Source organism: Schistocerca gregaria, chromosome 11 (genome assembly GCF_023897955.1).
Source record: "Schistocerca gregaria isolate iqSchGreg1 chromosome 11, iqSchGreg1.2, whole genome shotgun sequence".
Classification (NCBI taxonomy): Eukaryota; Metazoa; Arthropoda; class Insecta; order Orthoptera; family Acrididae; genus Schistocerca; species Schistocerca gregaria.
The window spans coordinates 82,170,851-82,185,347 of NC_064930.1; the positions used below are offsets into that span (position 1 = coordinate 82,170,851).

General features: G+C 39.6%; 1 protein-coding gene across 1 annotated transcript in view; it reads right to left on the bottom strand.

Annotated features, from left to right (window-relative positions):
• Positions 1-14,497, bottom strand: part of LOC126295331 (cation-dependent mannose-6-phosphate receptor-like) — a 141,180-nt gene that overhangs the window by 86,239 nt on the left and 40,444 nt on the right. The window contains exon 3 of the mRNA XM_049987799.1: positions 5,826-5,947. Coding sequence (XP_049843756.1) covers positions 5,826-5,947 — 122 coding nt within the window. The remainder of the gene's footprint in view (positions 1-5,825; positions 5,948-14,497) is intronic.

Below are 14,497 nucleotides of genomic sequence, written 5' to 3' on the forward strand. Positions count from 1 at the left end.
TGTGTAACGTGAGTCACATAATCTGGGTCATAGTTGTATTATTTTAAGATTAGAAGAAGAGGATGCCCTAGCAGCAGCAGAAAGACAGAGTAGGAGGAGGGGAAAGTTAAAGGGTGAAGGAAAATATGAAGAATTTAAGAAGCAGCATCTGGAAGCAGCTCTAAAAAGCCAGCATAAGCAGAAAAAAAAGGTTCTGCAAGTGAGTCAACATAAGCAAGGACTGTCATAAAAAAAAGAAAAAAAGAAAAGCTAAAAATAGGGCGAGAGTTAGAAAACATAAGGCACAAGATCAGCAACCTAGTAAAGCAAGGTTGTCACTGTAAAAGTCACACAGTGCTCTGCATAAAGCCATGGCTCGAGTACTGCAATTGCTTACATTAGCAAGCTACTGTTGACTATAACTGAAAATGTGAAAGTAGTTTCAATCTGGTCAGATGGACCTGCCTCACAACTTAAAAACAAATATATTACTGCTGCTGTACCTCAGTTTCAATCATTTCATAATATCGAAATCTTTTAGAACTTATTTGCTACATCCCATGGTAAAGGAGCCGTAGATTAAATTGGTGCAGTTGCAGAACGGCTAGTGGGGAATGCAATAAAAAAGTGAAAAATCCACCGGAGGTAATGCATCAACTTTCACTCAGGTAAGCTGCAAGTACCACAACTGTGCAGGTTTTTCATGTGTCTATTGACGAAATTCGAGGAATCGGTGGGCTCAAATATTTTCTTCAGCACCATTAGTACCAAACATAAAAAGCATTTACTGTTTTCACTACAAGAAAGGAGTACTACAAACACATCTGCTGTCTCCAAAGAATTTTGCTGCTGCAGATCACCATACTGCAGAAAGTGTGAAAATTCAAGACTGGTACAAAGTATAATATTACAGTAAATTCAATGCTGGAGAAGTTCATTCAGTTTTGGGAAATTATTACTTAATCAGTGCAATGGAGAATGCTGGTCGCTATTGGAAATGGCCTGTAAAATGTGATGACATTTTAAAGAAAATTAATCCATTTGTCAACGCAAGAGGATATTTTTAATTGAATTTACAGTTCATTTTCAAAAATGTCATGCTCTTATAATTTTTTACTGTGTTCGAAAAGTAAAATGTTAATGTTAAGTTTGTCTTATTTGACACATAATACCAAATTTTAATATCTCTGCTTGCAGTAAAAAAAATTTTCCAACCAGAAGTAGCAAGTAACACGAGTCACGTAACATTGAATCACGCGCCTTTTTCAATATAGTACAATATTTCACATGGTATAAATATTTTTAGAAATATGTAATGGTGTCATTTGAATGCCAACCTAATATGCATTTTCTGTGATAAAAACTAGATCCATACTCCAAATAGTTTGAGGACACTTCTGACTTCAAATGCACATTAGAAATAGGATGTCCCAAAATTGTAACACAAGTCACAACATAAATTACATTCTTGTTCTTTAATTTTAAAGCTCTTCCCTGCTTAAATAATAATTGAAGATCTTTGCCTGGAGAAAACAATTTATAATGATGATTTGCAAAATAAAATATGGGTTAATAGATTGATAACAAGTCAACATAATAAGACACTGATTTCAAAATGTAGCACGAGTCACCGTGGAATCTCCCAAAGCAACAGAATATAAACACCTATGTCATGCATGAAAACATGTATTTCTGTTGTTGTTTATTGTTACTGCCATAGGCACTTCCCTTGAAGCTTAAAATTTTTTGGTGTCTTATGATTCGCCCATTTTTACACTTAAGTTGATTTCCTAACACACGAATGTTATTGTAAATGAATTACTTTTCTTTCAAAAGCGAATGTGTTGAAGATTCTTGCTGTTGGTGGCTCAGATTTAGTAACAACTGTAGAATTGGCTTCTCCTGAGCTGTGAAACAGTTTTACTGATTTTGATGATTTATTATTCCTTAAGCTACAGTTGTGGTGGCTTATTTGATACATTAAATAATGTAGGTATCACTTCCATATAGGTTCCTACGTTCCACATTCACTGATTTGGCTATGTGTGTGATATCTGCTTCATTAGATATGTGATCTTTCTGTAAAAGATCATGTCTTCTGGTGTTTACCAGCAAATTTTTGTTATTAAAGAAAAATGATATCAATCAGTAAATGTCTGTATGTTTCAGGAGAATCATAAATAAACTGTAATGTAATGCACAGTTTTGTATCTCCTAGGGTCCTTAGGAAACTAAATACAGTGGAACCTCGCACAGCGAGCATAATTCGTTAGAGAATCTTACTCATAGTGTGAAACTCTCATTAAGGGCAACAAGTTGTCTCATATAATTTAAAATAAAATATGATAATGTATTCTATTCAGAAAAGTACTAAAAGTTTTATCTTATACATGTCATTTATTCAAAGAAAATTGCACATATAGTATTATGTGCTTAATTATTTACAATACACCACTAACTGTTTTTTACTAGGAAGCTATTTATAGTCATTTGTTTCTACAAATGCTTCAACACTTGGCAAAAATGCGACACAGTGTTATCGTCAAACAAACTCGTAGTGCACATAGCCACTGCTTTATTGGGGTGATGATCTCCAATGTACGATACAACCGATTCCCACACTTTCAGCATTCCTGTCATTGTGCCAGAAGCTTCTACTCTGCTGTTACTGCTTCCTCCTCCTCCTCCTCCTCCTCCTCCTCTGAAGAACTTCACAACTTCCTGCTGTGAAACACACTGCAACGCGACAAACTCTTTGGTGGTCATTTCTTGGCTGTGATCTTCCACAAGCTCATTGATATCACTGTTATCCACTTCTAGTCCTAAACTCTCGGTCAAAGACGCAATCTCACCGACTACAGACTCCGCAGGTACAGGCTCAAATGCCTCAGAGTCACATTCGACAATGCACTCTGACCAAAGGTTCTTCCAAGCAGAACAAAGTTCTCTCGGTAACCCCTTCTCACGTATTTTCCATCATCTTGACAGAGGCAACAATGTTAAAGTCATATTTCCAAAACTCTCTGTGAATGAGATTGGTAGCTTCAGTCAGTTCAAAGCAATGCTCGAATAGTGCTTTAGTGTACAGATTCTTAAAGTTAGAAGTAACCTGCTGGTCCATAGGCTGGAGTGATTGAGTGGTGTTGGGAGGCAGAAATTGGATCTTGATGAACTGAAATTCTTCAGCGAGGTGGTCTCGATGGCCTGGAGAATGGGCAGGAGCATTGTCCATAACAAGCAAGACACGAAGTGACAGATTCACCTCAAGCAAATAGTTTTTCATCAAAGTTCCAAATTGATCCAATCACAAAAAAGATCACACGTCACCGAAGCCTTGTGTTGAACCTCCACTTCACATTTAACCTGCTCTTCTGGACTTTACACTTCTTGAAGACTTGTGCAGTTTGTGAACGGTAAACAATCAGCGGTTTAATTTCCGAATCGCCACTTGAATCGGCCCAGAATAATCGTGTGAGACGAGTCTTTCATTGGCTTGTGACTGGGAATGCATTCTCCTCCGCTGTTACAACGGTACACTTCGACGTCTCTTTCCAGAATAGACCCATCTCACCACAATTAAAAACCTGTTGTGGCAGATGACCCTAGAACCTATGAGCATCTCGAAGTTGCTGATGAAGTTCTCTGCTGCCTTTGTGTTGCAGCTGGCTGTTTTGCTGTGCCTCACAACATTTTGAATGCCGGTTCCTTTCGTAAAGTCCTCAAACCACCCACAGCTTCCCTTAAATACTTCTTTGGCTGCTGATGATCCTGTCATCATCTTAACAAGATTGTCAAAAATCATTCTCATCTTCTCACAAATGATGTTCTCATTAATAGTGTTGCCTTGCAATTGCTTTTCATTTATTCATATAAGGAACAATCTTTTGGCATCATCCAGAATATGAAGACATTTTTTAGATACGCTTGTCACTCCCTTTCTACATCTACATCTACATCCATACTCCGCAAGCCACCTGACGGTGTGTGGCGGAGGGTACCTTGAGTACCTCTATCGGTTCTCCCTTCTATTCCAGTCTCGTATCGTTCGTGGAAAGAAGGGATTGTTGGTATGCCTCTGTGTTGGCTCTAATCTCTCTGATTTTATCCTTGTGGTCTCTTCACCAGATATACGTAGGAGGGAGCAATATACTGCTCGACTCCTCAGCGAAGGTACATTTGCGAAACTTCAAAGCCCTTACCCAGCTACTGAGCGTCTCTCCTGCAGAGTCTTCCACTGGAGTTTATCTATCATCTCCATAACGCTTTCGCAATTACTAAATGATTCCGTAACGAAGTGCGCTGCTCTCCTTTGGATCTTCTCTATCTCTTCTATCGACCCTATCTGGTACGAATCCCACACTGCTACGCAGTGTTCGAGCAGTGGGCGAACAAGCGTGCTGTAACCTACTTCCTTTGTTTTCAGATTGCATTTTCTTAAGATTCTTGTTATGAATCTCAGTCTGGCATCTGCTTTACCAACGATCAAATTAATATGATCATTCCATTTTAAATCACTCCTAATGCCTACTCCAAGATAATTTATGGAATTAACTGCTTCCAGTTGCTGACCTGCTATATTGTAGCTAATTGATAAGGTATCTTTGTTTCTGTGTATTCACAGCACATTACACTTGTTTACATTTAGATTCAACTGCCATTCCCTGCACCATGCGTCAATTCACTGCAGATCCTCCTGCATTTCAGTGCAATTTTCCACTGTTACAACCTCTCGATATACCACAGCATCATCCGCAAAAAGCCTCAGTGAACTTCCGATGTTATCCACAAGGTCATTTATGTATACTGTCAATAGCAACGATCCTACGACAGTCCCCTGCGGCACAACTGAAATCACTCTTACTTTGGAAGACTTCTCTTCCATTGAGCATGGCATGATGCGTTCTGTTATCTAGAAACTCTTCAATCCAATCACACAAATGGTCCGATAGTCCATATGCTCTTACTTTGTTCATTAAACGACTGTGGGGAACTGTACTGAACAAGCATCTATCTGCATAATCATGTCCTTGTTCTCAAGGGTAGAGCAAATAGTTGATGTAGACTGACTGTATGTGCGTGCTAAATCAGCAACAGTCACATCAAGATTTTATGTTTCATTTCTATGGTCATTTTCTTTCTCTTATGGTCATCATCATGCGGCTTTATCTTCGGGGACATTTCTATAAAGGTTGTTAAAATCTGTACACATAAAAGAAACACTTTGTGTGAATACAAGTTTAGAAAAATGTGTGATCACAAGCTGCACTAAGATGGTATTAGAAAGACAATCAAACTAAAACTTCAGTACAAACTAGACATTGTTCATATTCCTCTGCTGATGTTGAAAGGGGTTTACGTTGTTTGAATGTTTCCCCTGCTGTGCACAAACAGCTGGTGACATCACACTAAATCATCATCACTCATTATGCAAGACACCACTCATTAAGCAAAGCCATTTCTTTACAATTTGTTTTGTTTGTTATGCGAATTGCACATTACAGGAGGTGCTTGTTAAGTGAGGTTCCACTGTAATGATAAATGTGGTGTAATTTTTCAGTTATTGTTAATTTTTATGGCACTACATACACAATCAAAATGTGAAAAATATGTTACAAATAAATATAAAACTTAGGATTCACATTCATCCGGTAGTGTTGCTCAATGGCTGCTCGATGCACTGTAGCCAATGATTTGAATTTCACGTTATCGGTAGTGTTGCTATAGAACATCAGAGAGTTTAATATAATTTGCCTCACCAAATTTATATGCTAAGCAACATAACCAAGCACAGAACCACAACTCAGACACCACGCAAAATTCCAATACTGTTCATTTACTGTAAATACCTGTTTCCGTATTTGTACTGTAGGTAGATGGGGTTGTACAGGCCATCCTCATTCACAAAAGATGTCTCATTTGCACGGCCCAAATTTGTGTAGTCATTAGTCGTTGAGTTTAACAAGCAAACCTGTTGAAGAAAGTCTGTTTGAAATCTCTAGAAATAACATTGAAAAGAAGAAAATACACGATGTACACGAAGTCCGGGAACACTTTCTATTATTTATTGCACAAGAACTAAACACTGTACAGATGTCATATGTATTGCACTTCGAAAAGAAACTCTGAAAGTTATTCTTACAAACATCCAATATGTGAACCGTGAGTGACCCGGCAGATGTCAATACGGTAATTGAATTCTCGCCATACCCGTCCCAGCATGGCGTCGGCGACTGTGGCAATTGCTTCCCGTATTCTCTCTCGGAGCTCTGCTACATCACGTGGCAGAGGCGGTACATACACCAGATCTTTAATGTGTCCCCACACGAAAAAGTCGCTCAGAGTGAGATCTGATGATTGGGGAGGCCATTTCGTGAAACAGCTGTCCCCTTCTGTAGCACAGCCGATAAATCAATGTGGCAGCTCCGTGTTCAGGTATGCTTGAACTTTACGATGAAAATGGGGTGGAGCCCCATCCTGCTGAAAGATGAACGGAGAGTCTGATTGGATTTGAGGCATCAGCCATTGCTGCAACATGTTAAAGTAGGTATATCCAGTGACAGTGGTCTTGGCGAAGAAGGATGGCCCGTACTATTTTCGACGTGACAAGGCACACAACAAAATTTACCTTTCGGAAAATAAACAACCTACAATGCAGCGATATACATGGAAAAAATACTTTCAGGGTTTCTCTTCAAAATGACACATGTATGATATCTTTACAATGTTTTGTTTTTGTGCAATGAATACCTGAAAGTGTTCTCAGACTTTCTGTACACCCTGTATGTAGTAAGATAATGCTTTCTCAGCTTGCATCACATTCACTTCCCAGTCTTCACTGGCGCTATGGGTATCACCAGCATCCTGCTTTCGTCAGGTGATTAACTCTTAGTTATACATCAACTATTAATTACAGATTCATGTCAATAGTAAAAATGTTTGTTGCTGGGTGTGACCATGAGATTATATTCTGAAATATTTTAGCCTGCCCTGCGCAAACATATAGTTACAGGCAAACGGCACAAGAACAGACACAGCAGCATTATTTCTCGCAGCTGTTAACATGCCAAGGACCTTTAATTGCTAAGAAAACTCATCTTTCAACTGATAATACCAACACTAATACCACAGACACTTTTTGTACAACCATGTATACTAATTTTACCCGCCCTCACTTTGCTGTAGTTCAGTCTCCTTAAAAAGAGAGAGAGAGAGAGAGAGAGAGAGAGTGAGAGAGAGAGAGAGAGAGAGAGAGAGAGAGAGAGAGAGAGAGAGTGAGAGAGAGAGAGAGAGAGACTACTTATTTCCAATATGTATGAGAATTTGATATATGTGCTAATCTCCTTCTCCCCCCCGTCTTTGTCCATCACCCCTTTCTTCCCCCTCCTTCTGATCATCACATCCTGCCCTTCTCTCTGTCCAATTCCACCTCCCCCCCCCCCTCTAGCCCCCCTTCCTCCCTCCCCCACACATCATTTCCTTCCACCCCTCTGTCCATCTCCACTTCCCCCATCTCTCTGACCTTCAAACCTTATTTATTAGTATTCTAATCATATGTCAGTAAGTAATAAATACAACTTTCCTGTTTGCTAATAACATGTAACTATTATATTGATGTGATATGAATATAATAGAAAGATACATTCCACTTGGGAAAAATATATTAAAAAAACATGCTGTGACTTACCAAACGGGAAAGCGCTGGTAGACAGACACAATAAAAAACACACAAACACACACACAAATATCAACCTTTCGCAACCCACGGTTGCTTCATCAGGAAAGAGGGAAGGAGAGGGAAAGAGGGAAGGATGTGGGTTTTAAGGGAGAGGGTAAGGAGTCATTTCAATCCCGGGAGCGGAAAAACTTACCTTAGGGGGAAAAAGGGACAGGTATACACACACACACACACACACACACACACACACACACACACACACACACACACACACACACACATACATATATATATATATATCCATCCGCACATATACAGACACAAGCAGACATATGTAAACGAAAGAGTTTGGGCGGAGATGTCAGTCAAGGCGGTAGTACAGAGGCAAAGATGCTGTTGAGTGACAAGTGATGTACGAGGGGCGGCTACTTGAAATTATATATACACTATGTGGTCAAAAGTATCCGGACACCCCCAAAACCATACGTTTTTCGTATTAGGTGCATTGTGCACCCACCTACTGCCAGGTACTCCATATCGGCAACCCCAGTAGTCATTAGACATTGTGAGAGAGCAGAATGGGGCACTCCACAGAACGCACGGCCTTCGAACGTGGTCAGGTAACTGGGTGTCAGTTGTGTCATACCTCTGTACACAAGATTTCCACACTTCTAAACATTCCTACCTCCACTATTTCCAACGTGATAGTGAAATGGAAATGCGAAGGGACACGTACAGCGAAAAAGCGTACAGACTGACCTCGTCTGTTGATTGACAGAGACAGTTGAAGAGGGTCGTATGTGTAATAGGCAGACATCTGTCCAGACCATCACACAGGAATTCCAAACTGCATCAGGATCCACTGCAAGTACTATGACGGTTAGGTGAGAGGTCAGAAAACTTGGATTTCACGGTCAAGCGGCTGCTCATAAACCACACATCATGCCGGTAAATGACAAATGACGCCTCGCTTGGTGTAACGAGCCTAAACATTGGGCGATTGAACAGTGGAAAAATGTTGTGCAGAGTGACGAATCACAGTACACAACATGGCGATCCGATGGCAGGGTGTGGGTATGGTGAATGTCCAGTGAATGTCATCTGCCAGCGTGTGTAGTGCTGACAGTAAAATTCAGAGGTGGTGGCGTTACGGTGTGGTTGTGTTTTTAAAGGAGGGGGCTTGTACCCCTTGTTGTTTTGCGTGGCACTATCGCAGCACAGGCATACATTGATGTTTTAAGCACATTCTTGCTTTCCACTGTTGAAGAGCAATTCAGGGATGGCAATTGCATCTTACAACAAGATCAAACACCTGTTCATAATGCACAACCTGTGGCGGAGTGGTTACACGATGGACTGGCCTGCACAAGAGTCCAGACCTGAATCCTTTAGAACACCTTTGTGATGTTTTGGAATGCTGACTTCGTGCAAAGCCTCACTGACTGACATTGATACCTTTTCTGGTGCAGCACTCTGTGAAGAATGGGCTGCCATTCTCCAAGAAAACTTTTCATCACATATTAACAAGTATACAGTCTACATGTTTCTAAACATTTATTACAGTAATGTGTAAAAATTTGAAGTAAATCAGATAGGTAAATTTTGATGTTTTTGGTAACACTGTTTACTCTTAATATATTATGTATATATATTTTATGTATTAAAATATACTTATATTAAAGAATTAGGTACCTAAATACACACTCTTAGTAGAATTCAAAGTTGTGTCAAAATTTCAAAGCAATCTGTCAAGAACCTTTGGATATTAAAATATTTCTTCCTTTATTACACACATATTATGTACACACAAGCTGGAATAACGGTAGGTATACAAAAACATGAGTATTTGTATGTAACATTATGTCAAAATTTCAAACCAATTTGTCAAGAACTTGTAGAGATATGCGATTTTCACCAAATGAATATTTACATTTTTATTTAAATATAGATTTTATATCATTCACCTTCTTTTTCCTGATATTATTCTGTATTTTCACAGGGTCGACACGTTAACCTGGATTTGGCAATGTTGGCGGCAGAGGGAATTTGTGGTCAGTCGATTGGATGACTGGGACGAAGAGGGACCAAACAGTGACATCATCAGTCCCACAGTCTAAGGTGACAGAAACTAATGGAGCAAACAACACACACAGCACAGTCCAGGCAATGTGAAAGGAAAACAGGCAAACATAGAGGCAAAAGGAATGTTGAGCCAGGAGGAACAGTAAAGAACAGGAGGAGAGGGGGGGGGGGGGTCGGGGAATGGTGACAGCAGGGAGCACTCCAAAAGCGCTGTGTACAATGGGTTGCAAGCACCACTTTCGATCCCCACACCGTACTATCATCGCAACACAATGGGAACAACACCAGGAGAGGAAAACACGGGAGAAGGGGAAATGAAATGGCACAAAAGGCCAGAAAAAACATAGGGAAAAAAGGGGGAAATCCTGATGGGGACGGAGGCAAGGGCAAGGCCTCCTACACTCATGAAAATTCTAACTGAGAGGATCTGACTCCAGAAGAAAGATAAGGTACTTAAATCTGAGAGGACAAACCATTCTGTGAAGAAAAATGAAGATGGATGTAACCGTGAGGGTCATCTACTAACAAACAGCGCCCAATGGAATCCCTGTCAGTCTCTATATTGGCCTGATGCCATGCTTGCTTATTTAATCTTAATTGTTTTTCAATACTGGGAATGCTAATATTGACATCTCATTTGTGTCTACAGGGCTCAAGCATTGCTAATTTAGTACAGTCGTGTGTCAATGTGCAATTTAGTATGCCTTCTTCCTGTCCCTGACTTCAGTTCCAAAACCAGACAGATCTACAAGAGACTGAAGGAAAGGTTTGGTCTCATTCATTGACATTGTGTGTGACCAAAACTTCATAGAATTTTTTGATTGGTCTTCTGCCAGAATACGATTATGAAAATTATGGTAGGCTTCACACATAGCCCTTCTTACAAATGGCTGAGTTGTGATTAACTTTTTTCTATCAGTTTCCCTGCAGTCTCTTTTGTACAAAGAGCATAGTAATGGAGAAAGGGAAACAGGGAAAGGAGAGGAACTGAAGTTGTTATGTGATCCCAGCTGATTGGTACAAAGATACATAGTACTGTAGTAGCAGTAATAGTAATAGTAATAATAATAATAATAATAATAATAATAATAACACAACTTGATATATCAAACAGAAAACAATTTAGGCAAAAGATCTGCAACTGCACTGTTGGGCTGGCAAAAAACCCTAAGAAGACTGGAATAGCTTGGTCTGATGAGAGGAAAACAGCCCATTCCGAGAGAATGGAAGTAATAAGGACACAAATGAAAGTTGCAACTCACCATATAGCGAAGATGATGAGCTGCAGATAAGCAAAACAAAATGACTGTCATACAATAAGCTTTTAGCCAACAAGGCCTTTGTCAAAAATAGATCTATCTCTCTCTCTCTCTCTCTCTCTCTCTCTCTCTCTCTCACACACACACACACACACACACACACACACACACACACACACGTAGCTAACACAGTCTCTGGCAACTGAAGCCAGTGTGAGTGTGGCTTCAGCTGCCAGAGACTGTGGTCATGTGTGTGTGATTTAGTTTGCTTGCGTATGCATGTGTGTGTGTGTGGGGGGGGGGGGGGGGGCTATTTTTGACACAGGCCTTGTTGGCCAAAAGATTATTTTGTGACAGTCTTCTTGTTGTGCCTGTCTGGGACTCAGCATCTCAGCTACATTTTGGACACAAAGGAAAGCTACAACAAAACCATTAAATGCTGCTTACTGTACACCATGTGGTAATGGGCCCAAATGTAAATAATAATAATAATACCTAGCTTTCCCACAAAAAGAAAGACCTCTACCATGCCTCTTGTTTGCAGATGACCTGGCGATGCTTACAGACATTGCTGTCAAACTGCTCGAGATGCTTAAAAAAATGCGCCGAAAAAGTAGGTTACAAATATCATTTGAAGAAACTTAATTCTTATGTACCAAGACAGAAATTTCTATCCTGAAAACAAAATATAGTAAAATCTACAAGGTCCTGTACTTTAAAACCTCACAACCAAAAGCCCTTGAAAAAAATTTCACAAAAAAAAAAAAAAAAAATCACTTCCAAATAGTTGAGAAAGCATTATGGCTAGTTCAAAACCTCTCCAACAAAAAATCCATGTCAAGGCAGACAAACATTTGAAACTATAACACAATAGTTAAACTAACAGTCCTCTATGCAAGCAAAACATTGACACTTAACAGAAAACATGAACTTGAAGAAACCAAAAAAGAAAAGAGAAACATTATTAGGAGCACAATATCCCCAAGACTGTTACAGGCTAAAATTAACAAAAACAACAGAAAAGTTTTCAAGCATTGAAACTGACACATGGAAGAGACAAATGAAATTCTTTTCTCATTTCAACAGACTACCAGAAAAGCAACTGACAAAATGGATAATAGACTCTGTAACACCACATAAGAAGTCAACACTTCACCTGAACAAAATTTGAAAGAATCACAAAAATACAAACATAATACCAACAAATATTTTAGAAAGAGACACCTTCAGACACAAGGTAGACAAATAGGAAGTTACATCAGAGTGGCCAAAATAAAAACAATAGAGACCGAAGTAGTCAGACGAATGTAAACAAACCTTCTCGGAAAGAATGAAAGCCTACTGGAACAAGGGTCATTCCGTGTCAAATGGCAATTCGGTACACATGATGTGTTTGTTTGTTTGTTTGTTTGGTTTTAGGGTGCAAAAACAGCCAGGGTCATACACGCCCCTGTCAAAACTGTAGAACACAAAGACAAGGAGACGAATTAAAATTGACTACATGTCATTCCCAATCGAAAGAAGGGAAGACAGCTAAAAACAGGGTCATGGAGAAAGGTCTGTAAAATCCACCATAGAGAAATGGAGGTCCCGAACTACAAATTAAATGGCATTCGCCATATTGCTACAATGGATAAAAAGTAAAACACGGTCAACAGCGTGTACGTAATTTGCTTGAACAGCCATTAACTCAAATGGCAAATAGGAGCATAAGCAATTAAAAAAGGGGCATTCCATCAGGAACAAGTGAATAGTGAAAATTTGGGCGCAATGTGCACAAAATGGTGGGGGAGAACCACTCAACGAATGGCGATGGCTAAAGAGACAGGGCCCAACACAACACTAGTTAAAATTATGTCCTCGTGGTGAGTGGGTCGAGAGGTCATCCAAGCCACTTGGAGAGGCTTACCGTATTTACTCGAATCTAAGCCGCACTTGAATCTAGGCCGCACATGAAAAATGGGACTCGAAATCATAGAAAAAAAATTTTCCCGAATCTAAGCCACACCTGAAATTTGAGACACGAAATTCAAGGGGACAGGAAAGTTTTAGGCTGCACCTCCAAATCAAAACAAAGTTGGTCCATTGTAATATGAGACACAATTTAGGTCAAATGAATGACGATATAGCTACAGTAGTTTAGTTAGTCGTAAGCTTAGCAGTTAAGCTTTACCACATAGCCATTGCTATGCGTCAGGCGCTCTGCCCATATTTATACGGATACCCTTCCTTCTTCACGTGTTTCATACGGTTTGAATTGATTGCTTATTTTTCTTTGATCTGATAAGTTCTGTTCTCTTTGTTATAGGTGTTTACATCACTCTAAGCTGCAAATGCATTAGTGTACTGTGTCATCCATTGTTTGTCACATTCTGATAATGAGTGTTTATGGCCTGTCGCCGAGGAATCGTCTCATTAGCGAAACAATGGTAACAGACTGCTATTTGTTGTTACTTACACAGATCAACAAGAACCAAATAATAGACCGCATATGGTATAAAATGTTCTGAACAAGAGTTTAGCGAAAAATTTTCTCCGTTTGAAAAGCTTTGCAGACGCCTCTTTAGTGCATTACATTCTGCACAGAAATCAGAGTCATCTTAGATTTAAAAATCTAGTCAATTGCTGTGCTTCATTTCTGACTGTATCACTATTAAGCATAAGAATAATTCAAATATAAACATGACATGATATGTATATTCTTCCACATTTACTGTTCTCTCACTCTAGTTTTGTAGTTTATTAGACAGACAGGGTTTAAATGAGATAGCAGCAAACACGAAAGAATACATGGCAAAATGTTTATATTCATATTATTCTTATGGTGATTTGCAATTCATAAAAGTTCCTATAAGCAACCATCTCTTCTCACAGGTAGAGGTGGCCACATTGACAAACATCCCAAACAGTCTCGCCAATTGGATTTTTGTAGTACATTGAAATGCTGCTACATTCGAAGATGAACAATACGGAATTTGTATTTACTTCGTTGGATAATGTATGAAAATGCAGTGGTCTAAACTCAGGGCAGAGAAAAAAAGCTCGTCTTCCACCTTTTTTTTTTTTAATTTATTTACTGACGCAGAGGTTTTGGCGCCAGTATTTATCTTTGTGCCTACAAAACATGCCTGTGTAGCGCTACATATATTCGACGGCAGAAGTTAGTTGTGGCGGCACCTACTAACATTTCCAGAACATCTGCTTACTTTGCACTCGATTCTAAGCCGTAGGTGGTGTTTTGGATTACAAAACTGGAAAAAAGTGTGGCTTAGATTTGAGTAAATACAGTAATAACTCAAAGCTTGTTCCCATGTAGGGAGGACCAGTGGTGATGCCAAAGTGACACCACCTGCTGACACTCTGCAACACTGAGATCATCGGAGAGAATATAAGAACTGGCGAGCTGAGATACGAGGACTGCAGCCTCGGTGACCTCGTTTCCTGTCGGACCAAAGTGACCGGGAACCCTCATAAACATCACAGTGGCTCCATCAAGAGTGAG